The 25,235-nt window shown below is 36.5% G+C and overlaps 1 protein-coding gene across 14 annotated transcripts; it reads right to left on the bottom strand.

The window, feature by feature from the left end:
• Positions 18,870–24,750, bottom strand: LOC109834205 (beta-glucosidase 18-like). Of its 14 annotated transcripts, XR_002245502.1 has the most exons (8): positions 24,658–24,696; positions 24,514–24,576; positions 22,841–22,901; positions 21,779–21,877; positions 21,406–21,577; positions 20,462–20,647; positions 19,885–19,951; positions 19,529–19,677 (listed from the first exon to the last, which is right to left on the bottom strand). XR_002245502.1 is itself a non-coding variant. In XM_020402157.1 (6 exons), the coding sequence occupies exons 1-6, from the start codon at positions 24,730–24,732 to the stop codon at positions 19,228–19,230; spliced, it is 372 nt and encodes a 123-aa protein (XP_020257746.1). In that variant the 5' UTR covers positions 24,733–24,750; the 3' UTR covers positions 18,870–19,227. The 14 variants fall into 14 exon arrangements, 11 of the variants coding, with proteins under 11 accessions (XP_020257746.1, XP_020257747.1, XP_020257754.1 ...); XR_002245500.1 differs by lacking the exons at positions 20,462–20,647; positions 21,406–21,577; positions 22,841–22,901 and adding exons at positions 18,870–19,236; positions 19,417–19,522 and having other exon boundaries at positions 19,619–19,677; positions 24,658–24,750; XM_020402157.1 differs by lacking the exons at positions 20,462–20,647; positions 21,406–21,577; positions 22,841–22,901 and adding an exon at positions 18,870–19,236 and having other exon boundaries at positions 19,619–19,677; positions 24,658–24,750.

Below are 25,235 nucleotides of genomic sequence, written 5' to 3'. Positions count from 1 at the left end.
TGTTAAGACAAAATAAAATGTTTGTTATGGATTACTAAGTAAAAACTTTATATATATATAGATATAATTTTTATAAAACAAGATTGTTCAATAATCCAAAATGAAATTTTTACAAAAATTCAGATTTTACAAATTTTTGCTGATATTTTTCTCACGGTCGACTGCCACGGTCGACCGTCAAAGTTTCTGCCTCAGGGCTGAGGCTCTGTGATTTTCGCGGCCGACCGCCACGGTCGACCGCGAGGGAATTTTATAGTTTTGGTTTTATTTTGTTATCGGATTTTGGTTTTTATTTGGTTAATTTTCTAAACCCGAATCACTCATCACCGTTGATCTTATTTCTGAACTAATCCTAGCCATTCCTTCTTCATCTCAATAGACCCGACCCCTTGTTTTTCCCCATTTCGAAATTTTTCCCCAAATTCTCAGTTCTTCACCACGGTCGCCCGTCGCTCTCTCGTCGTTCGATCGCGGCTCTCTCCTTCATCGATTCCTCCTGAATTTGTTGGGTAATCTTCTTCACCAATCTTGTTCTTATTTCTGTTCTAGGATTTCATTATCTAGGGTCTCATTCTCAATTTCTGTTTAAACCTTATCTGCCAAACCCTAGTTGATTTTATTCTAATACAATGCCCACCTAGGAAGAAATCTAAGCAAGATACTGGTTCCTCATCATCATCTATTGCCTCTCACTATGAGGATTTTCTACTATTCAAACCCCTAGTTAAGAAATATAGGGAACTTTGTAAGTTGAAATTCATGCCTAGTAGGTATATCAAATATGAGGAATTAGCTATCTATAATATCCATGAAATTCTATCTGCTGTTGGTTTGCATGATTTGTTAGTGTGACGCCCCTGTTTTCACTCATGGCTGCAGTTCAAGGTGAACCCAGAGATGTCAAACCTGCCATGCACCCATACTGTACAACAACAAATTTCACCAATTACAGTAATATCCTCTAGTAGGGTGAAATAAAAACATAGGTACAAAACAGGCAAAAAAGTAGAACGATAATAATAGACATGATAAAGAGGATGATATCTCATAAATAAAGGTCATGTCTCAACTGAAAATAAACTGAAATACATATGGAGTCTGAAATAACATACGATGTCTCAACATGAATCAAAACGGAAAGTCGAACTAAGGCACATTGCCTTTACAAAATGAAACTAAACTCTAAGTCTGAATAAAATTTAAAACTACAGTGGAGCCTCTAATAAATCTCTCGGGACGGCGACTATGCAAGAACTCCGTCATCCTGGGCTCTCCGGAACTCCGAGCTACGTGAAAGGGTGTTTTTAAAAAAAAAAGAAACAACAACAAGAGCGTCAGAGCGCTACAGCAAGATTACCCCCATCCGCCCCCAGGGGAAGGGTTGCTTGGATGGAGTGGAGGCTCTATCTATTAAGCATAGTCTACCTTTATCATTTTCCCCGTATCTAGCAGAATTAATATTCAGACACCTACAAAATGAGACGTAGTACGTCGAGCAAAATAATCCAAACAAGGAAACCCTCATGTATATACCATATGTTCCGAATCGTAAACATCTAAACATTAATACCGAAATAAGAATAAACAATCTAATGAAACCAATAATTAGAGAAATAATCCAAACAAGGAAACCCTCATGTATATACCATAAGTCTCAAATTGTGAATCTCTAATCATTGATTCCAACTAAGAAAAAAAACAGTAAAAGAAATAAGATATCAACACATCGTATTTATAATATCTTCCACAATCACTAGAGAGATAGAATAAAATACCAACACATAATTTTGTATACTTTTAAAAGTAACGTATCTCAGTTATATAGTTCACCGATAGGTCGTATTTATAATCGGCATCTGTCATACTTAGGCTATCAAGTAACTGTCTCTGTGCGACAGACTACCCTATAGGTATCCTGAACTGTGTACACGGCTCATTAGTATCATCGCGATCTCAGTGCATAACATGAGTGCGGAACGGACTACCAAATAGGTATCCTAGAAATACGACTCACGAGCCTCATCGCACCCTAGTACGGGACGGACGGCTAGATCAAACCTCCTAAAATCCGACTCAATGGCCTGTACATGTGGAATATCGACGCACTACCTCATGTAGTACTGAACTGAGCTCATCAACGATATCCACCTCATATAAATCTTTGTACCTCTAGCATGTCGATGCACTATCGAACTGAGCTCATCAACGATATCCACCTCATATAAATCTTTGTACCTCTAGCATGTCGATGCACTATCCTATATAATACTGAGCTATGCTCATCAATGATAGTTATCTCATGTATAAACCGTGTATATCTGGTGTGTCGACGCACTACCCCATATAGTACTAAGCTGTGTTCATCAACGACATCCAACATGTATATGAACTATATCTAATTCAAATATGATCAAATCAAAATTTATTATAATCCTCTTGGGATTCTTAAATATATAACATAACATATTCATGACTATATGTATAACATCAAGCGGCTCAAAACTCCGCGAACGCACCTCAAAACGGCGCATCACAGCTCCACAAAATGAGCAGGAAAAACAGACATGATATCTGTTAGTAAAACAAGCATATCTTTCTCTAGAAAAACTATTTTTACAAATAGTTTTCTGTTTTGAAAACTAGATTCACACATCTTTCAAATGACATAAGTTTGGTTCAGTTTGGAGTTCATTTGTTATCCCAAGTCTCTAGTTAAACATTATATATGTGCAACCATTTTTCTACAGGATATGTTGTTAGTAAAAAGATCATATCTTTCTCTATACAAATGATTTTTAAGAATGGTTTTCTGTTTTGAAAACTAGATTCATACATATTTCAAATGACATAAGTTTGGTTCAGTTTGGAGTTCATTTGTTATCCTAGATATCTAGTTAAACATTATATATATGCAGCCGTTTTTCTACAGGACATGTTGTTAGTAAAAAGATCATATCTTTCTCTATACAAATGATTTTTAAGATTAGTCTTTTGTTTTAGAAATAGATACATATATATTTCATTTAGCACTGGTTTGGTTAAATTTGGAGTTTATTTTCTATTTTAAAATCTCAGTTAAACATGATATAATTACTGCAGTTTTCTGCAGAAAATATTTATTTAGTAAATCTCTTAAATTTCTCATATATAAATGAAATTATAAAAAATCTTAATGATCATGATCATGATACTATCATAAACAACAAGAAAAAAAATTACTAATCTAGCATTGGTTTATGTTTTAACATTAAAAATTTAACTTTTATCACATCATGTTAAGATTCAAGCATGAAAACATATATTCAACATCATATTAAACATCTAACTAGTTATTTAACTATGGAAAAGGATTTGGATGAAGATAATCTTACCTTAGACATCGTCCTATGTTTCTAAAATAACCAGCAACCAAAAAAAAGTACAACCAAGCCGTTTCCCCCTTGCTACACGTTGATGATCTCGCCCTCGTGTCGATATTTGCTTCACAAAGCTCTCAAAATTCTCAACTTTAGGGCTAGGGATACAGAAAGAGGAAGAGGTGCTGCTAGGGTTTAAAACTCCGATGTAAGGATATTAATTTTTGTGAAAACAAATGTTTATATATATATGCAAACCCGAAATAAACCCGTTTGACCCGAACCAGGAATCCTAATCTGACTAGGAAAATAATCTTCGGTATGTTGTCCATAACTTTCACGTCCGACCTCAGAATGAGGTGATCTATGACTTGTTGGAAAGCTCTTGAAGATAACTACAACTTTTATCTTTTAAGTATTTCCAAATTCTAACTACATCTATAAGAAAAATATAAAATCTCTTCACTAGTCATAAATTTCCAGATTTATACATCGAGCATGAATTGTGTATTTGCTCTTATATATATACATATATACATTGAATTGATCTCAAACCAATTCCTAGCATACTCAAATATCTTATATATATACATATATACATTGAATTGATCTCAAACCAATTCCTAGCATACTCAAATATCATAATATGTTATTTATAAATATATAACATATTTATTATTATTTATCATAAAATATTCAAATTTTTGGGGTTTTACATTCTTCCCCCCTTAAAAGAATTTCGTCCTCGAAATTCAGAAATCATACTTAAGCAAATAATAATACTAAAAAAGCACGTAGAGGGTCTAATTTAACCTGCAAATATAAACATCTCAGAATATTTACTCTTGATAAGTATATATGGATATTTATATTTAACAATCCAGGATGACTATATTCCCACTCAACCCTTAATAGAATGGATCTAGTACGTCAGGCGAAAAATCCAAACAAGGAACCCCCCATATATATATCATGTGTTCCAAAAAATTAATAATTAAGCAGAAATATCCTCATTCTAACGTTAAATCTAAATTTAACCACACAAATAATCGCACACATAAATCAATCCACTTCCTCAATAGGTGCAGGAAGTCACGCGACATAACATATTTGCGCTCCCGAAAATCATCTTCGATGTCTACACTTAACCATCTAAAATGTAAATACCCCCACTTAACACCTAACTAAATGGAACAAGTATATCGAGCGAATAATCCAAACAAGGAACCCCTCATATATATACCATATGTTCCAAGTACTTAGGAGATAAGTGATAATACTCTCATTTTAGTGTTAAGTATAAACATCGCCATACATGCAACCATAAGCCATAAACAAGTCATACAAAAATTTAATTTACTAGATCAAACAGGTGTGGGTAGTCGCAATGTATACCCTCCTTGCGCTCCCAAGAACCTCCTCAACTCCTTTCCGGTTTCGCTGAATTGCCACAAAGGAAAAACATCTTGTTTCTAAATTTCTTGTCTTCCCTAGCAAGCATACAAACTTGGATTTCAATCGTAATCGGGTCATTCTAAAGCTAAATCTTCAGTGCGTTCATTATTCGCTGCTGCTCTACATCATGAAAGTGCCTCCTACGCATAGAAACATGAAATGCATTGTGTATACTAGACATCGATGCTGGAAGATCTAGTCTGTATGACACAGCTTCAATGCTCTTCAAAATCTGATACGGTCTAATGTATTTCGGCGTAAGCTTTTTCTGTCTCCCGAATTGCTAAACACCTTTCACATGCGATACCTTCAGCCTAACCGAATCTCTAATCTGAAACTCCAAGGGTTTTCATCTCTTATTAGCATAGCTCTTTTGCCGACTCTAAACGGCTAGAATCCGATCTCTGGTCAATGTTACTTCCTCAGTAATCTATCTCATAAGCTCTGGCCCAAGTATTAAACTCTTCTCCGGTTCTACCCAACATATAGGCGATCTGTAAGGCCTCCCGTACGATACTTCATACGGGGTCATACAGATTGTCACTTGATAATTATTGTTCTAAACGAACTCTATCAATGAAATATAATCCTCCTAGCTACCTTGAAAATCAAATAACACAAGCCCGTAATTTGTTTTCCAACATCTGATTTACTCCCTCCGTCTGACAATCCGTCTCAATTTGATACTGTCGTATCTGGAACTCCACGAAGTTGAATAGTCTCCTGAATAAATATCCTCCCTGGAATAAAATGTGCTGACTTTATCAGTCTAACAACTATCACCCTAAACCGAATCATTTTTTTTCTTTGACTTCGATAACCCTACAATAAAGTCCATAGAAATGTCCGCCCACTTCTACTCCGAAATGGGTAAAGGCTGATGTGTTCCTGTCGGTCTCTGATGTTCCGCCTTTACTCACTGACAGGTAAGATACTTAGCTACATACTCTGAAATCTTCCTACGCATATCACTCTATCCAAGAGTATCTCTTTAGGTCCTTTTACATCTTAGGGGTCTCTAGATGCACTGTGTACCGAGTACGATGTGCTTCATCTAGCGACTCCCTCTCAAGCTCTGCATTGGCTGGCATAACCAACCTGTCCTTCATTTGTAGACTTCCATCTGCTCCAACGGTCCAATCAGTCTTAGGCTCTTTGTAAATTTCCTCCTTTTGGATCTGAATTCAATAGTTTTCTAACTGAGTTCTGACAACTCTGATACTTCAAGCTGGCTGCACTGACACAGCTCCATACAATGTACTGGTTCTACCAATCTCATGTCTAAAATCACACTGGCTAAGGGTGAGAATATCTCAATACAACGAGCACCTCTAAGCCGAAACCCGATGTCAACGTTTCTTACTCAAGTCATCTGCTACGACATTTTCCTTCCCCAGATGATACTGAATCGCGGACTCGTAGTCCTTGATAAACTCAATTCACCTCCTTTGTCTCTGGTTAAGTTCCTTCTAAGAGAAAAGATACTTAAGACTCTGATGTCTGTGAATAATTCAAACTGTACTTCATATAAGTAAAGTCTCCATGACTTCAGTGTAAATACCACTGCTGCTAACTCCAAGTCATAAGTGGAAATAGATCTGCTCATGTACTCTCAATTGCTGCGAGACATATGTTACTACTCTCTGAGTCTGCATCAAAACGTCTCCTAACTCTGCCAATGATGTATTTGTGTAGACCACAAATGTCCTGTCGTTGCTCGGAATAGTTAAAACTGGCGCTGTAGACAATTTAGCCTTCAAGGTATCAAAGGCCTTCTGGTACTCCATGCTCCAAATGAACTATACACCCTTCTTCGTAAGGCGTGTAAGTGGATGTCGAAATCTTCGAGAAGTCCTAGATAAACTTCCAATAATAGCCAGCTAAACCCAAAAAGCTATGAATCTCTATCTCCGTCTTCGACGGATTCCAAATCAAGAACTGCTGAAATCTTAGCCGGATCTATTGCTATGCCCTTTCTGTTGATGACGTGACCGAGAAATCTGATTTCTAAAAGTCAAAACTCACATTCGCTGAACTTGACATATAACTGATGCTCCTGTAGAGTCTGCAAAGCTAACTGGAGATGCTGCTCGTGCTCTACCTCCGATCTCGAATAAATGAGGATGTCATCGATAAAATCTATCACGAACCGATCCAAGAAGGGACGAAAAATCCGGTTAATCAAATCCATGAATACAGCGGGTGTATTGGTCAACCCAAATGGTATGACCAGAAACTCAAAAGATTCATATCGAATCAGGAAAACACGGCTTTGGGAAAATCCCTCTCCCGAACTCGTAACTACAATAACCCAAAACGAAGATCAGCCTTCGAGAAACATGCGCTTCGCGCAGCTGATCGAACAAGTCATAAATCCTAGGTAATGGGCACATATTCCGGATAGTGACATTGTTCAACTTTTTATAATCAATACACAAACGCATACTGCCGTCCTTCTTCTTCACGAAGAGAACTGGCACTCCCCACGGAGAATGACTCCGATGAATAAAACCCTGAGCTAACAACTCGTCCAACTGGGTCTGAAGCTCCCTCATCTCAGCTGGTGCCATGCGATAGGGTGCGCGGGATATTGGGGCTATGCCTGGCTGCAACTCAATACAGAACTTAACCTCTCACACAGGAGGTAATCCAGGTATGTCCTAAAAGACATCCTGATACTCTGAGACAACTCTAGTCTCCAATAAATCAATATCCTGATCCCATCGCATCACCTCCTCGATGTACGCCAGAAATGACTCCGTAAAATGGTTGCCCTGGGAGATTGCTACAATCATCTCGGACCCATCGGACGCTCGTAAATTGACCGTCTACGCAAAACAGTCAATACTATCATAGTAGGAAGATAACCAATCCGTACCAAAAATTTGACATCGACAACACGATCAACTCGATGTCTAACTCAGACTCATCTAGTTTGATGATACATCTCCTACAGATGGAAGGGACACCCCCCTAGAGGGGTAGGCACTGATAATGGAAAATCTAAAGAATACCACAAGCTGATACCCATCAACAAAGGTACGAAGGATAAGAGATAAACGAATTTTATAAATCAAACTAGATCCGAACTGAAAATGAAACCACGAATAAAGCTCCGCTCGTACCCTGATCATACGGTACAGCTGAATAGACTTTGCTAGATAGTGCAAATCTCCTGGATAATGCAAATCTGGCCTGCTGGCCCCTAAATCTTCGGATTAACAAGTAGTACTTCTATTTCCTCACTGCTGGCCGAAATTACGACTCTGAGATTGTCAACTGTGACCTTTATCATGCTAGCTTCCTACTGTGAACTGCTACAAGTCTTTTGCTATTTGTTCAACCTTGTTGTGATTGTAACATGTTTCTCCGAATCTTTGCGCTACTCCGACGCTCTCTAATCACATTGTGCTCCTTTCTTATCTTGTCCTTATTACTGGGATAAAATCATTCTCCCGTTGTTAGGTTTCTCTAGATTTCCGCAATGATTCTCTTGCCATTATCATTATCACTATTCTGGATTTTGATTTCTTCCTTCACTATGGGTATATCTCCCTGCTTCACTTAGACTAGTGCTAATTGTTTGAGATTTTGATTTCTTCCTTCACTATGGGTATATCTCCCTGCTTCACTTAGACTAGTGCTAATTGTTTGATGAAGAAATGACCTAAATTCTCCCATGGGTATATCTCCCTGCTTCACTTAGACTAGTGCTAATTGTTTGATGAAGAAATGACCTAAATTCTCCCAAATAGGTGATAATTGCTTTCTTGTTAAAAAATCTGGATGTTGTTGCTATCCTCCAGCGATGGTCCTCAATGCTGAATATATATTTGACTTCTGCTTGGTTCCTAGCCGATGTTCAAGAAACTTTCATATACTCTTTTCCTTATAGGTTGCAATTGAAACTGGTGTGCCTTGAAATTTTGGTGCTCATACTGTCTGATATTTTTCTTATCCTTTCAGAGTTAAATCTCCTGCTCTGCGGCTCTATCAACAACTGATTGTGGTGGTGGTGTACTCATTGGTATTTCATCTTTACTTCCACGACATGTACAACCGGTGGTGAATCTCTTGAAAGTGATGTTACTGATGGAAACGGATACACTTCTTGCTCCTCGATTGTTGTAAGATCTTACTGCTAATGGCTCCATGAAGTCGATCAAATACTGTGGAGCCTGCTGTGGCTCGGCTCTGCATGCCCAGCTCTCCAGGTACAAGTTTTACCTCGACCACATCCTCATTTCGATATTTATAATATCAAAAGGAGAGCTTAATTTTCACAGTAAGTGAGATAGCAAAAATACATATATATAACGTATCACAATACAAATTCATAACACATAGTATTCACGCAAATACCTTCAATCAACATAAAAAAATAGTTGTTATAAAAAAAATATTCTCAAAATTTTGAAAAATACGCATATATCGTCCTTACTCATACTAAGAAATCCTTACGGACTCTATACATGAATCCTAAGAAACTCTATCCTAGCTCCACGACTCGACACAGGATGATCCTAAGGATACTAGAACTAGAGCTCTGATACTAACTGTGACGCCCCTGTTTTCACTCATGGCTACAGTCTAAGGTGAACCCAAAGATGTCAAACCTGCCATGCACCCACACTGTGTAACAACAAGTTTTACCAATCACAGTAATATCCTCTAGTGGGGTCAAATAAAAGCGTAGGTACAAAACAGGCAAAGAAGTAGAACGACAATAACAGACATGATAAAGAGGATGATATCTCATAAATAAAGGTCATGTCTCAACTGAAAATAAACTGAAATACATATGGAGTCTGAAATAACATACAATGTCTCAACATGAATCAAAACGGAAAGTCGAACTAAGGCATGTTGCCTTTACAAAATAAAACTAAACTCTAAGTCTGAATAAAATTTAAAACTACAGTGGAGCCTCTAATAAATCTCTCGGGACGGCGACTATGTAAGAACTCCGTCATCCTGCGGCTCTCCAGAACTCCGAGCTACCTGAAAGGGTGTTTTTAAAAGAAAAAAATAACAACAAGAACGTCAGAGCGCTACAGCAAGATTACCCCATCCGCCCCCAGGGGAAGGGCTGCTAGGATGGAGTGGAGGCTCTATCTATTAAGCATAGTCTACCTATATCATTTTCCCCGTATCTAGCGGAATTAATATTCAGACACCTACAAAACGAGACGTAGTACGTCGAGCGAAATAATCCAAACAAGGAAACCCTCATGTATATACCATATGTCCCGAATCGTAAACATCTAAACATTAATACCGAAATAAGAATAAACAATCTAATGAAACCAATAATTAGAGATCCATAACACGAGACTGGTACGTCGAGCGAAATAATCCAAACAAGGAAACCCTCATGTATATACCATAAGCCTCAAATTGTAGATATCTAAAAAGAAGTAAAAAGGACAGTAAAAGAAATAAGATATCAACACATCGTATTTATAATATCTTCCACAATCACTGGAGAGATAGAATAAAATACCAACACATAATTTTGTATACTTTCAGAAGTAACGTATCTCAGTTATATAGTTCACTGATAGGTCGTATTTATAATCGGCATCTGTCATCCTTAGGCTATCAAGTAACTGTCTCTGTGCGACAGACTACCCTATAGGTATCCTGAACTGTGTACACGGCTCATTAGTATCATCGCGATCTCAGTGCATAACATGAGTGCGGGACGGACTACCAAATAGGTATCCTAGAAATACGACTCACGAGCCTCATCGCACCCTAGTACGGGATGGACGGCTAGATCAAACCTCCTAAAATCCGACTCAATGGCCTGTACATGTGGAATATCGACGCACTACCTCATGTAGTACTGAACTGAGCTCATCAACGATATCCACCTCATATAAATCTTTGTACCTCTGGAATGTCAATGCACTATCCCATATAATACTGAGCTATTCTCATTAATGCTAGTTACCTCATGTATAAACCGTGTATATCTGGTGTGTTGACGCACTATCCCATATAGTACTAAGCTGTTGTATAAACCGTGTATATCTGGTGTGTTGACGCACTATCCCATATAGTACTAAGCTGTGCTCATCAACGATATCCAACATGTATATGAACTATATCTAATTCAAATATGATCAAATAAAAATTTATCATAATCCCCTTGGAATTCTTAAATATATAACATAACATATTCATGACTATATGTATAACATCAAGCGGCTCAAAACTCCGTGAACGTACCTCAAAATGGCGCAACACAGCTCCACAAAACGAGCAGGAAAAATAGACGTGACATCTGTTAGTAAAATAAGCATATCTTTATCTAGGAAAACTATTTTTATAAATAGTTTTCTGTTTTGAAAACTAGATTCATACATCTTTCAAATGACATAAGTTTGGTTTAGTTTAGAGTTCATTTGTTATCCCAAATTTCTAGTTAAACATTATATATGTGCGGCCGTTTTTCTACAGGATATATTGTTAGTAAAAAGATTATATCTTTCTCTATACAAATGATTTTTAAGATTAGTCTCCTGTTTTAGAAACTAGATACATATATCTTTCATTTGGCATTGGTTTGGTTAAATTTGGAGTTTATTTTTTATTTCAAAATCTTAGTTAAACATGATATATTTACTGGGTTTTCTGCAGAAAATATTTATTTAGTACATCTCTTAAATTTCTCATATATAAATGAAATTATGAAAAATCTTAATGATCATGATCATGATACTATCATAAACAGAAGAAAAAAAAAATTACTAATCTAGCATTGGTTTATGTTTTAACATAAAAAATTTAACTTTTATCACATCATGTTAAGATTCAAGCATGAAAACACATATTCAACATCATATTAAATATCTAACTAGTTATTTAACTATGGGGAAGGGTTTGAATGAAGATAATCTTGCCTTAGATATCATTCTAAGCTTCTAAAATAACCAACAACCAAAAAGAAGTAGAAGCAAGCCGTTTCCCCATTGCTACACGTTGATGATCTCGCCATCGTGTCGATATTTGCTTCATAAAGCTCTCAAAATTCTCAACTTTAGGGCTAGGGATACAGAGAGAGGAAGAGGGACTACTATGGTTTAAAACTCTGATATAAGGATGTTAATTTTCGTGAAAACACATGTTTATATATATGCAAACCTGAAATAAACCCGTTTGACCCGAACCAGGAATCCTAATCTGACTAGGAAAATGACCTTCGGTATTTTGGTCATAACTTTCACGTCCGACCTCGGAATGAGGTAATCTATGACTTGTTAGAAATCTCTTGAAGATAACTACACCGTTTGTATTTTAAGTATTTCCAAATTCCAACTACATCTGTATGAAAAATACAAAATCTCTCCACTGGTCATAAATTTCCAGATTTATACATCGAGCATGAATTGTGCATTTGCTCTTATATATATACATATATACATTGAATTAATCTCAAACCAATTCCTAGCATATTCAAACATCATAATATGTTATTTATAAATATATAACATATTTATTATTATTTATCACAAAATATTCAAATTTTTTGGGTTTTACAGTTAGATGTGGAACGTAAGGTTCCGTATTATCCATTTCTTGTTTATCTATTTTATGCAAACCTATCTGTTACATCTACAACTGATGGTCTCCAAACCATCAATACATCTGTTAAGAATGTTCAGATTTCATTTTCTGCTGACAAGCTTGCGGGAATCCTTAAGATCCTGTCAAGTGACGTTGAGCTTATGTCTATCGATCACACCGATCAGGATGTGAATGATATTATGTTTAAGCCCGATTGCACCTATCCTATGAACAACAAATTACTTAATCCCACAGCCAAAATCATCGCTCGTATTATTGCTCAGATCCTCATTCCCAAGACCGGTAGCTTTGATCACTTTGCTCCTGACAAAGTCAATACTGTATATGCCATTTTTACCAAGATAAAAGTGAATTAGACAAATGTTTTCCTTAAAAATATGGCATGTAAGAATTACAAGTTTCTACCCTTTGGTTGCTTTATCACTCTTATTCTACAACACTTCGGTGTTGCTTTATCTCATGAACCCAAAGTTGATCCTAGTAAGGAATATTTTGATAGAGTCTTTCTCTCCCGAATGCAAATTTCAGACTCCTTATCTAATCCTTTAAAACCATCATCTTCCCATTCTCAGTCTAGATCTTCTACTATCTCAGCTTCAAATGTTTGTGACCGACTGGATCGTCTTGAGACTCAGGTCTCAAGTATTCAAAAGGATGTTAGGACGCTTCTTAGCTATCAGCGTTAGTCTCTTGGGATTCTGGATCCCTCTTCTAGCTCTGACACTGGTTCTGAAGAGGGTTCTGAAGAAGGATCTGCTTTTGGCTCTGGTTCGAGATCTGGCTCTGCATCTGAATCGGATGACGGTGATGATTGATATTTGATGTTATGGATTTATGTTTTTGTGGAACTTAAACTAGATATTTGTCTTTTATTTTGAAGTTGTAATAACTTTATGGTTTGTGGTTGAAAACTTTGTGACTTATGAAACTATTTCTGCTTATTGTAATTATGATAGCTTATGACTATCTTTTTATAACCTCTGAACAATGTATTGTGAAAATAGGCTATTAAAGATGCTATTTGTGTTAAAATTTTGGTTTTTATGTTTATGTTTTTAGTAGCTTGTTTATAATGATTATGGATGTTTATGGATGTTTATGATGATTATGGATGTTTATGGATGGTTATGGATGTATAGCTCCCATATATATTCTTCTTGTTATTTGTTATGTCATTTATGCAAATTGGCAGGGGGAGTATTGATTATTCAATCTATGCATGAATGCAGGGGAGCATTGCTCCTATATATTTTATTTTATTTTTTCCCCTTTTTGATGTTGTCAAAGGGGGAGAAAAACTACATATTATTGGTTTAATTTATTGGTTTAATTCATTGGTTTATTCATGTTGATGGATAGATATGTAACGTTGTTTAGTTATGTGGTCGTATGTGGTTTATTCACATGTAACTACATAATCTATTTGGTTTATTCATATGAATTTCATATCATTACATAAATTGTTTGCCATCATAAAAAAAAGGGAGATTATTAGCCCTACGATTTTGATGATGATTTGTCAAACAATTTATAGCTAATATATCTTCTAGTTTTTGTAGTTTGTTTCTCTCTTTACAGGATTTCAACACACGACAATCAGGAGTTAAAGATTTAAGTTCATGTTTGTGCATTCACCTAGGTATAAGATTAGTTTGCTTACATATATCATATGATTATATTTAAGCTCAATATGTAAACACAACACAAATTTGACTGTTTATATCATACAAATGATCTTTTCATCGAACTTTAGTACAATAGCTTTTATTTCATGTTTACATCTCTTTCATATTTCATAATATATATATAATGTATGCATAGTATATATACACGAGTTTACAAGTCATATTTCAATTTTCATGTTCGCGAAAAACAGGTTTTATGAACACTTTTCAAAAACAGTGAGTTTTCACAAATGAAAATTGCATTTCCAAAAATTCCTTCTCAAACATGTTTATTTTATCATTTAGAAATTTTTCCCAAAGTTTTACTATTTTTGGAATTGATTTGATATTTTTAATATATTTTCGAAATCAGCCCAAAACCTGTATTTTGACATGTATCAGTTTGCAGTCGACCGCCACGGTCGACCGTCACGGTTGACCGCTAGTAGTTAATTTTCATAATATGCCTTTTATTGGATCGCGGTCGACCGTGACGGTTGACCGTGGCTCAATCCAGAGATTTTCACGGTCGACCGCCAGTGTTTCAAAGCTGTTTTTACTGTATTTTGTGCTTCGCGGTCGACCGCCAGTTTCTTACTGTCGACCGCTGAACTCATCATTGTATTACAACGGCTATATTCTGATTTGATTCTCTGGGGGTATTTTGGTCTTTTTATGGTTGTTTTGGCTGATATCTTGAGTGGGTATAAATACCCCATTGCTCTTCTCTTTCAATAACTAAGAGTTTGTTTTACAATAAGTTTTTTAACAAAAGATTAAGAGCTGTTTAAGAGCTGTTTAAGCTGATTTTGTTAGTCTGTTTCAAAAGAAGTTTCTACATCAAGAAGAGGCTTTCAATTCCAACTGAGGATCATATCCTCATCATCATCTACTGTTCTTCTTGTTTATTAAGAAGTTTTCTAAACTCCTTTCTATATAGCTTATTGATTCATTTTCATAACTTAGCTATATTTAAATTGAGTTTAATATTTTCTATTCACTGATATCACACACACTGTATTGAGCTTATAATATTTCCATACTATATATTATTTGGTAGCGGTGTGTGATTTAGTAAGAGTGAGCTTCATTGCATTCTCATTTGTTATTGAGAACGAATCATTGTATTTAACCTTTATTGTGAGTATCACTTGTAATACACTTTTACACCGAGAGAAGTATGAGGCGTGAGACGGGGTCGAATTCAATAGGAGTAGCGTCGGTTGACGAACCTAGGGTGAGGTTGTATCCGAGCACTTGAGGAGGAAGACACGGGCTAGGTTCTTACACTTAGTGTGTAAAGTGTGATTGCATAGTGTTTGTTGTGTGAGAGTTTTCGGTAAACTTATAAACCGAGTGTGTAGAAGTTCCGGCTTCCAAACCGGATTGTGATAGTGGAGATCTCCTCGAGGTGAGGAGCGGGGACGTAGGTCGTGGTGACTGAACCTCATAAACATATCGTGTGTTTGTGTTTTGCTTAGCGTATTTTTATTCGTGCTTATTCATATCATTCTTGTTCCTATCCATATCATTTTTTTCTAGCAAGAACAAATTAATCAATGTTATTATAATTAGAATTTAATCGGGATTAGTTTAGCATAAGATCCTAATCACCCCCTCTCCAGGGTCTAACAACTTGTACGCTCACCGACCATCTCCAAGTGGCCTGTGCAGTCGTCAGCCAGCTCTAAGTTGCCTGCGTGCTCACTGGCCCGCACGCTCATCGGCCACCAAATCGGCAAACCAAGTGACATGTGCGCTCACCGGCCACCTCCAAGTGGCCCGTGCACTCGTCAGCCAGCTCCAAGTGGCCCGCGTGCTCACCGGCCACCATCAAGTGGCCCGCACACTCATCAGCCACCAAATCGGTGAACCGACTGGCCCGTGCACTCACCGGCCACCTCCGAGTGGCCCGTGCACTCGTCAGCTATCTCCAAGTGGCCCGCATGCTCACCGGTCACCACCAAATGGCCCGCACGCTAATCGACCACCAAATCGACAAACAAAATGACATGTGCGCTCACCGGCCACCTCCAAATGGCCCTTGCACTCGTCAGGCAGCTCCAAGTGGTTCGCGTGCTCACCGACCACCACCAAATAGCCCGCATGCTCATCTGCTACCAAAACATCGTACAAGTCAACGAAACGATGAAATACGCGTAACGACGGAACAAGTCAGAACCCAAAAAACTCAAAAAGCCTTTGGAAGCCGAGTCGTGTCAAAACGACTCGGTCGGGCCAGTGGCTCCGCCCCGGCCAGTGGCTCGGCCATGGGCCGAGCCACCAAACGACGGTTCGGCCAGTTTTGATCTGAAAACGTGTTCTTTTCAGTTTTGACGAGTTTTCTCGGGATTTATTCATTTCTGAGTGTCCTAACTGATTGGATATCATCCCCAAACGTGGTTACACAGTTATTAACTGAAGATAATGCTGAATCCATTGTTCTTATCCAAAAACCCCCGAACCGAAGCCTATAAATACAAGACTAGGGGCTCATTTCACGGGGCTGGAGAGGAAGAGGGCGTGGTGCTGTCAAAATTGAGAGTGGAGCCACGAATTTGCAGCGAGGGTTAGCAGATCTTGGCAAATTCCTGTGCATAAAGAGTGGAGTTCGAGAGATCTGAGACTCATCCCCTATTCCTCCGGATTTAAGCTTAGTCTTAAATCTCGAGAAGAGCCGTGATCTCGCTTGGTCGGGATCATCGCTGCAGCGATTACTTCCTTCATGAAGTAAAAGCTTTGATCAACTTAATCTGTCGACCGTATCTGATCCGTGACGGTCCATGGATATTAACGTCTCCGGCACAGGCGAAGTTCCCACGCAAGCAGCGGGTGATAAACGTCTGTTGTGATGTTTGACAAGAGTTGTGCTTTTCGTATTTTCATTGTATAAGGAGATCTTATAAAAAGATCGACTTTTCTCGTTTATTTGAGTTTATTGTAATGATCAAAGTTGTAATAGATTCGATGATAATGAAAACAACGACTTTTGAACCAAACAAAACTCTCTTCAACTTGGAAAATTTTAGAAAATCAACAAAAATACACTCAAAATCATATCTATTCATTTTTTTGAATGATTCAATTATGCCACACCCCTCATATTGTCTGTCATCTACGCATAGTGTGCAGGAGACTACTAGTTTGTATATGATAAGAATATCTGAACAGCCTCACTAAATGCATGTGCTGGTTAAATGATTGCATTTGATACCTATTTATGGAATCTAATGAATAGGATTATACCAAAAACTAGTTAGCTACTAAAAAAAATCATTTACCATGGTTACCTATTTATAGACTCCAATTGCTAGGATTATGCTCAAATATCAAAACTTATTTTACCCATCAACATCGACTTGATGTGATACGTCTAACATTTATACATCGCTAAATGTATATTGGGGATGAAAGGGGTATGCAAGTAAATTAAAACTTTTAGGACATGTAGGTCTGTCCAAACGGGCCGGTTCGGCCCGAAAAACCGGGCTTGGGCCGGGCAAAACTGGGGCTCAGACCCGGACCCGGTTGGCCCGGGCTAGGCCTAGGCCTAATCGGGGCGGGCACAAGGCCGACCCGATTTTTTCTTTTTTTTAATTTTTTTATTTTCAAGAATTTAAAATAAAAAAACAAACAAAATTTTGATAAAAACAATTATATTATTAATCACTTATAATTATATAATTTACAAATATAAAAAATTATAGAAATTAAAATGATAAAAATAACTTCTTTATTAATAATCAATTAATCATCTACAATTATAAATTTATTTTGAAATTTGTCACATCACAATAGATGAATACATCCTAAATGAATTAAAATTACTTTATGCTTATTTATCTATACCCTGCTAAGATAGAGTGTGTGTCTATATATATATATAGCTATAAGTTATAACTTGAGAGAGAGATAGAATGAGAGAATCACATAAATATATATTATATATATTTCTTTCTTACATACTTACATTATGCTTTTTTAGGTACAGTTATACAGTTTACTTATATGATATATTTTATATATACTAGATGCAATATACTTATATATACGTATACTTATGGACTTATATATACTTATATAACTGTAATCACTACCACATATTTGCTCTAACGCAACGGTTCAAAACCGTTGCACTAGCCATGGAACCGTCGCCCTTGAGCAAGTGCGACGGTTCTCAAACCGCCTCATATGCTGCCGTTGCCTTACCTCTACCGTAACGGTTTTGAACTCTATTGCGACGGTTTTTTAAACCGTTGCCCCTGCATCTAACGCAACGGTTTTAAAAGGTAAGCAGTTTTTAAGCCATTGCAACGGTTTTGATTGAGCTATTGCGACGGTTTTTAAGCTATTGCAGCGGTTTTGATTGAGCTATTGCGACGGTTTTCAAGCTACTGCAGCGGTTTTTTTAGATATTACAACAGTTTTAAAAGACCTAACGCAACGGTTTTAGTAGGCTAAAGCTATGGTTTTGATAGAGCTACGGTAACAGTTGGAGCTATTGCAACAGTTTTAAAAAACCTAACGCAACGGTTTTAGTAGGCTATAAGTATGGTTTTGATAAAGCTACGGCGACAGTTAGAGCTATTGCAACAGTTTTAAAAGACCTAACGCAACAGTTTGGATTGAGCTATCGCAACAGTTTGGTTCGAGCTATCCCAGCTGTTTTGATCGAGCTATCGCAACGGTTTTAATCGAGCTATTGCAACAGCTCAATCGGACCTGTTCTTGGTGTCCTACGTCAAAATAATATAGTATTCAATTACCTGGATAATCTTTTTAAGAACATGACCAAGTCAAATTTTAATACACAATATAAAAGTGATTATGTTGAGCATAATCAACCATAATGATAAGTGCCAACATACATCAGTATAGTATAAAAACTACAAAGTATTAAATCCACACTACCAACATTTCAACTCAGAAAATATTGTACCGAACTAACATTCAAACAATGTACATCAACATTTGATTACAAAACATGAAACTTCTCGGTCAAAGACTATATTCTCTATTTGTTTCCAAAAACTTATTCCTCAACGTCAAATACTCACTAGGAACCTGTCAGTATCAATCTTAATCTTGGCTTTCATCAATTTCGGTTCAAAAGATTCATATATCAAAGCCATCTTGACCGCATTCTCCTATTTAAGTCTTTATATCCCCTGCAAAAAATAAAGAAACGTATCAAATATCATGTTAGCAACAAACTGAAAAGGTAATTTTTTAAACTAACCATTACAAGGAAAAAAAAAGCTCAAGTAACATTGGTAAATAAGGAGACAATTGATCCTCAGATGGCTACAGTTTCTCTTTTATATTAAAAAAGAGAGAAAATCACTCACCTACATCAAAACCTCTTCTGATGTTTTCAGCCAGCTAAATTCTAAAATTTGACGAGATCTGCAATTATAGCCTAGCAAAATATCTGGGGGCGGCAGATGACAGAATCTTTGAGGAAAAAAAGGGGCAAAAACTCAGATAATATCATGTAACAAGAACTTGATTAAATAATTTATGTCTATATGGTATGATTAAAATGTGGACCATGTATCGGTGGAAGTGATCATCAGCAACATCTCCAGTGCTCCCATCCTTGATATTTCCTGATAAAACACCAAAATTTAAGGGAACAAGATTATGAAAGAAGTAATGCACGCGACGGGTTTTTATTTATTTATTTTATTTTTTGAGGGGGGTTACAATAGAATAAAATTACTGTTTGTATTATTGAATGCTTCCAGGTCTTGGTCAGCAAAGGAATATTCGAAATATAATAGATTATGCAAAAATTAATGTTAATAAAATTTTACCTGGCATGTGAGTAAAGACGTCCCAATTGTTCAGACTTTTGTTGCCTTCTAGATATCCACCTTCAATCTGGGAAAAAAACAAAATAACTAGGTGAGCACTCCTGAAAATTAATATCTTCGAATACTTTTCGAATACAAACGTTTGTATACGAGGTTGTAGCAGGATGTGTCTGTAAATTGATATCCCAAAGCCATCCTGGAATTTATATGGACTGCCAAATGTATGCTAAAAAAAGCACTTGAAGTGTTTAATTAATTTGTGGCTAATAAAATAAGTAATATCATTCTGTTGTAAACAAATCCGTGCTCAAAAGTTTCTCATACATGAAGTCACACCCGTAGGTATTTTGAGCAACTTTGGCAACTTTAACGATGCATCGCGGGTAGAAAACCTCCAGCTCATTCTTATCAAAGAAAATGCGGTGCACAAAACCCGCGCGCAAGAAATTATTAACTTTATTTTCTGAAAAGAAAAGTACTGCAGGTTTGATCAGAAAGTGTGAAGTTGTATCTCTCCATTCCGTATACTTCACAGTTTGTATGACAAAAAAAAAAGTGTTCTCGTGATGATTCTTACCTGATAGCATGAAGTTGCAGTGCCGAAGAGAAATGAAGAAGGGAAATCACTTCGATCCAGGCCAGTAGCCAGAGATATGAGCTCAAAAAGCAAACCAAATGCGAAAACCTTCTTCAACTCCATATTTCAAAACCCACCCTTTAATTTGTGCAGCTCCTAAATCTTTGTTAAGTTATCCTGCAGGCACTTTATATCTTCTATGTTATTTCGAGCTTAATGCAGTGAGGTTTATATAGAGATTAGGGGTGGATATTGTTGAAGGAAAAATCAAGTATCAGGCCTTGTCATAAGACTGTGTATGTGTTTAAGCCATTGAATAATAACGTGCAGTTTTAGCAATATGTATGAATGATCTTTACATTGAAATTTTCGTGGTAATGATACGGAATATTTCTTCAATGCCACGTATTGGCGTGGGAAATGCAAAGGATAAGGGCGGTGATCAGAAGTGGCTTAATTCAGACGTTTCCTCATGATGATTTTGATGGATCTTGTGAAATTCTGCAGATTTAGTGTTGGGAATTTACGCCGAAACCCCCTAAAACAGCAGAAACACAGTAATTAGAACTACTGAAATTTTTATCAGGGACTTCCTGCAAGGAGGACGAAAGCAAAATAAACCCTCTAGCAAAGGATCCATTGCCCTAGCATGACTCTAAGGTTGGATAAGCATCCACACTTGTCAACAGCTAAATCAGAGACTCCTTTGGTAATCAAGCATGGAATAATCGTAACAAAAACAGAGAATAAAAGGACCAAGGTTATCATCAGGGGGGAAAAAAGGACGACACTAATTAAAGTCATGGCTAATGAGAGAAATTTGTAAGACTACAAAATTGAGCTCTCTAAAAAGGACGACACTAATTAAAGTCATGGCTAATGAGAGAAATTTGTAAGACTACAAAATTGAGCTCTCTCTCCTCTTTGGTTATGATAATGCTTACTCGATAATTTCACTGACTGCCCATCCATTGTAACTTCATACATGCATCTCTATCTTATGGGGATAGCTCACGTCCCTAAAATATATGAGCGAAGGTAAGAAGAGCTTTAGCCTTTGGAACGAGAACGTCCACTAACTTCCCAACATGATTCATCCATGGCTGTTTTAGGATTCTGAGGAGGATATAACAGACGGTTTTATAGTTTAACTAAAAAAACCATGAGATGCAGTAAAAAAAATAGGAGAGTACTAGCCATCAATTGACAAGGGTTTCATTAAGCCTAGAAGTCCAGATAACATTTTCCTATTCTAAAACTGAATGATGGCAATGCGCAATTGAACACAAAGAAAATAGGGGGAAAAAGAACAAATACCTCTCCTTTTCCAAAAATAAGCCTAGAAGTCCAGATAACATTTTCCCCAGTCTCTTGTAAAGCAGGAAATAGGACATCCTTTTGTTTCTTCAACCAACACTGAAGTCAAGCAAGCAATCAGAAGATGTCATCTGATATGTGATGAGCAATGAAGCATATTCAGATAGCAATATTTATCATGCTTTGTACACCAAGTACATGTTATCAAAGGATTGCAAAAAAAAAAACTAGGACTTTCAACAGAAAGAAGTTAAATACTTATATGACCATTTTTACAAAATTGCCCATAGAATCCCACATGCAAACCCCAAATTTCCCATAACCCATCTCCTCAAAAAATAATCTATATATGTGATGATATACAAGTGGAAATACACTTCCAGCTCAAATTTGAGCAAGAAAGGTACTTGACAATATTTACTATTGATATGAGTTGCAATGGTTGGGAATATGAGATGTCAGGTTATGAGCAGTTGCATATTCTATTTTATTTTTAGATTTTTTTGATTGAAATATCAATGCACTTCATTGAGAATTTTTTTTATTTATGGAGGTAATCTTATCTATGATAAGATGATCCTTTTGAATAGGGTCCACATAATTAATTATCACTTTACAAGTTTAAGTGATGCAATCCGAACAAGATGGTGTTCTCATTTTAAAGCTCATAATGTAATTCAATCCAGAAACAAGTCAACATAAAGAATAAAAAAGAAAAACTAGTTGTGCTGGCATGCTCAACTAGGGAGTGAAACTCAGATGGAGGCCCCCTTTAGTGCAAGAAATTGGAAAATGGTGCGGTGCAAGTGGTTCTGTAGAATAGATTGGCTGTTATAGTTATTGAGCAGCACAGTACTAAAATGATTAGCTACTGCAGCTTCCGGAACCTGAAGAAAGGATGTTCAATTGAACTACCTTCTGGAGTAGCACAAATTCTTATTCAAGCACTGGATAATATCGGCACATTCATTGATGTAGTATAGAAGCTGATCACAATATTGATGTGGACTAATACAATAAAGAATTGAATGGTCAAATGTCAAGTTGTAAACATCTAATTACCATGTATATACAGGTCCCTCATCCTTGAGCAACGGAAATGAGGTAGCCAAGCATGGGAATGCTGGAAACTCCAATGGATATTATCAAGAAAATATTAGTCACAAAGGTGTAATGGAAAGTCATGTGGATTAAATCATCTCCTGTCGATCATTGCAGTTAGAATTTATGTTGAGTATTTTCAACCTTTTACATAAAAAAAATTAAGTGTATGTGCGCATATGTACATATATATGTGGATATGTGTACATATACAGGGTAAATTGCATATAAAACCCCCTCACCAATATTTTCAGTTGTACTTGTCACCCTTCAATTGTTTTCATATCACTTGGCATCCTTGGATACATGAGAATGAGGGAGGTTATCTGTGTGCGCGCAGTCGCATGTCGATCTATACGTACATCATACTGTCTATACGTACGTCAAACTACATGTATTAACATTATAAGGATAGTTCTGATGGAGCTAGGGTTTCCCTCAAGAGGGGTTCATAATACAACCATCATAATATATATAATAAAATTAGGAAATACTATGTATCAGTTAAAAACAGGCAAGTGGAATAAAAGAATTGCTGTTTTCCTCCATTCATTATGCAACTTTTTTGTATCGGCTTCAGATTATGAGACTGTAAAGTATAAAACTACATTATTAATTGCTGTTGAACTAAAAAAAATAAAATACATAAAAAAAATTTAAATAAACAATTTGATAAGATCCCACTTTATATTTGCCACGTAAGCACAATTAAGCCATGTAAGACGCATGTGATCCCATAATGGTTCTGTATATGCAGATTGGTAGGTTCTGTATATCGATCTGGTAATTTTTCTGGTAATTTATAGGTTGTGGTTCGGATCTGTTGTGGTGGCCTTTACAGCTAGAGTATGATGCTTCTTTGCTGGTTTTGGCACAACCATTAAGTTGGTAACATGGATCATCATCATCATCATCCTGTCTTCGGTCCTTAAATATTTGTAAAGCTAAAATCAGAAAGGATATCCTCGAATCAAAAATATTCACCACTGATTTTGCACGGGATAGCTGATGCATCAAAGAGTACTAATCTTTAGGCTGAAATTTAACTTTCTCTTTTTTTCTCTCAATGATCGATGTATGTGAAAATATACGGTGCATGTTGTTCATGGCATTAGATATGTATCAAAGAGATATCAACCGTTACATCCGTATAGGAATCCAATATCCAGAAACAGCAAGAACAACAGTATGTTCAAAAGAAACAAAAACAATGGTATTAATAGAAAATTAAATTCTTACCCTTGCATTTTGAGAATGCCAAATCTTTAGTAAAGCTCTAAATTGACCCTTGGGAACAGTCTTGGGGTGCTTTTTCCATCTTCCTACATCATTTTTTAAACCAGTAAAATGAAAAATTACAAATTTAAATCATCTATAATATGAAAAATAAATTGAAGCATGTCCACAATTTCCCCAAATTTCCCGCAGAAAATCAAAAAATTTAAATTTAAAGATTAATAAAACAGTGATCCAACAGTTACTTAAATCAAGATATAAGCAAATCCCCTCAATTTAATTAACCCACTTGCCTAACCTAGTAGCTAATCACAACCAACATTCTGTCATTACCCAATAGAAAACAAATAAATCCAAATTTTTTGAGAAGAAATAGCTTTTAGGTTAAGAAATCTTACCTCAGGGATCGAGCTAGAGCAATGGATCGTGATTAATGCAGCAATCGATGTTATCCGCAGCACCTAAAAAAATGAAGAAGAGATTTTTAAAGATAGAAAGGGGGAAGAAATTGTAGAGATCAGAAATGCAAGGAACTGAGGTACCTTGACGACGAGATTAGTAGCTTGACGACGACGAACAAGACTGGAATGGCAACGAGAGTAGCATGACGCCGACATTAGTAGCTCGAAGATGAGATCTGAGAGGAGATTTGAGAGAACGACAAACCCTAGAAACCAGGGAGTAGCTCGGCGACGAAATCAACGAGATTGCAGATCGGAGAGGAGCTTAGAGATGCGATCCGATCCGAAAACGGCGACGAGGTTTTGGTCATGGCGATTTTAGGGATCGGAAATATTTGGAGGCGAATTTAGGGATTGCATTTGAGAGAGAAATATTTGGTTGCGGTGGGCTTTACAAACTTTACTCCCAAAACCACGAAAAAATATTAAGCCCATGAACAATTATTTGGCCTATGGCAACATTTTTTATTTAATGTTGTATTAGCCATTATAAACTGTTACGATAGATATCTAACGCAACAGTTAGAACCGTTGCGCCTTAACTGCTGCAATAGATCAATTATGTGGTAGTGAATTCTATAATATACATATATAAGTATACTTATAACTACATAGTCTATATTATATATAATTATATTCTTATATATTAGTATCTATAG

This window comes from Asparagus officinalis, chromosome 3 (assembly GCF_001876935.1).
Source record: "Asparagus officinalis chromosome 3, Aspof.V1, whole genome shotgun sequence".
NCBI lineage: Eukaryota > Viridiplantae > Streptophyta > Magnoliopsida > Asparagales > Asparagaceae > Asparagus > Asparagus officinalis.
Note: the sequence above shows the minus strand (reverse complement) of the source record. Positions and strands in the feature narration are given on the sequence as shown.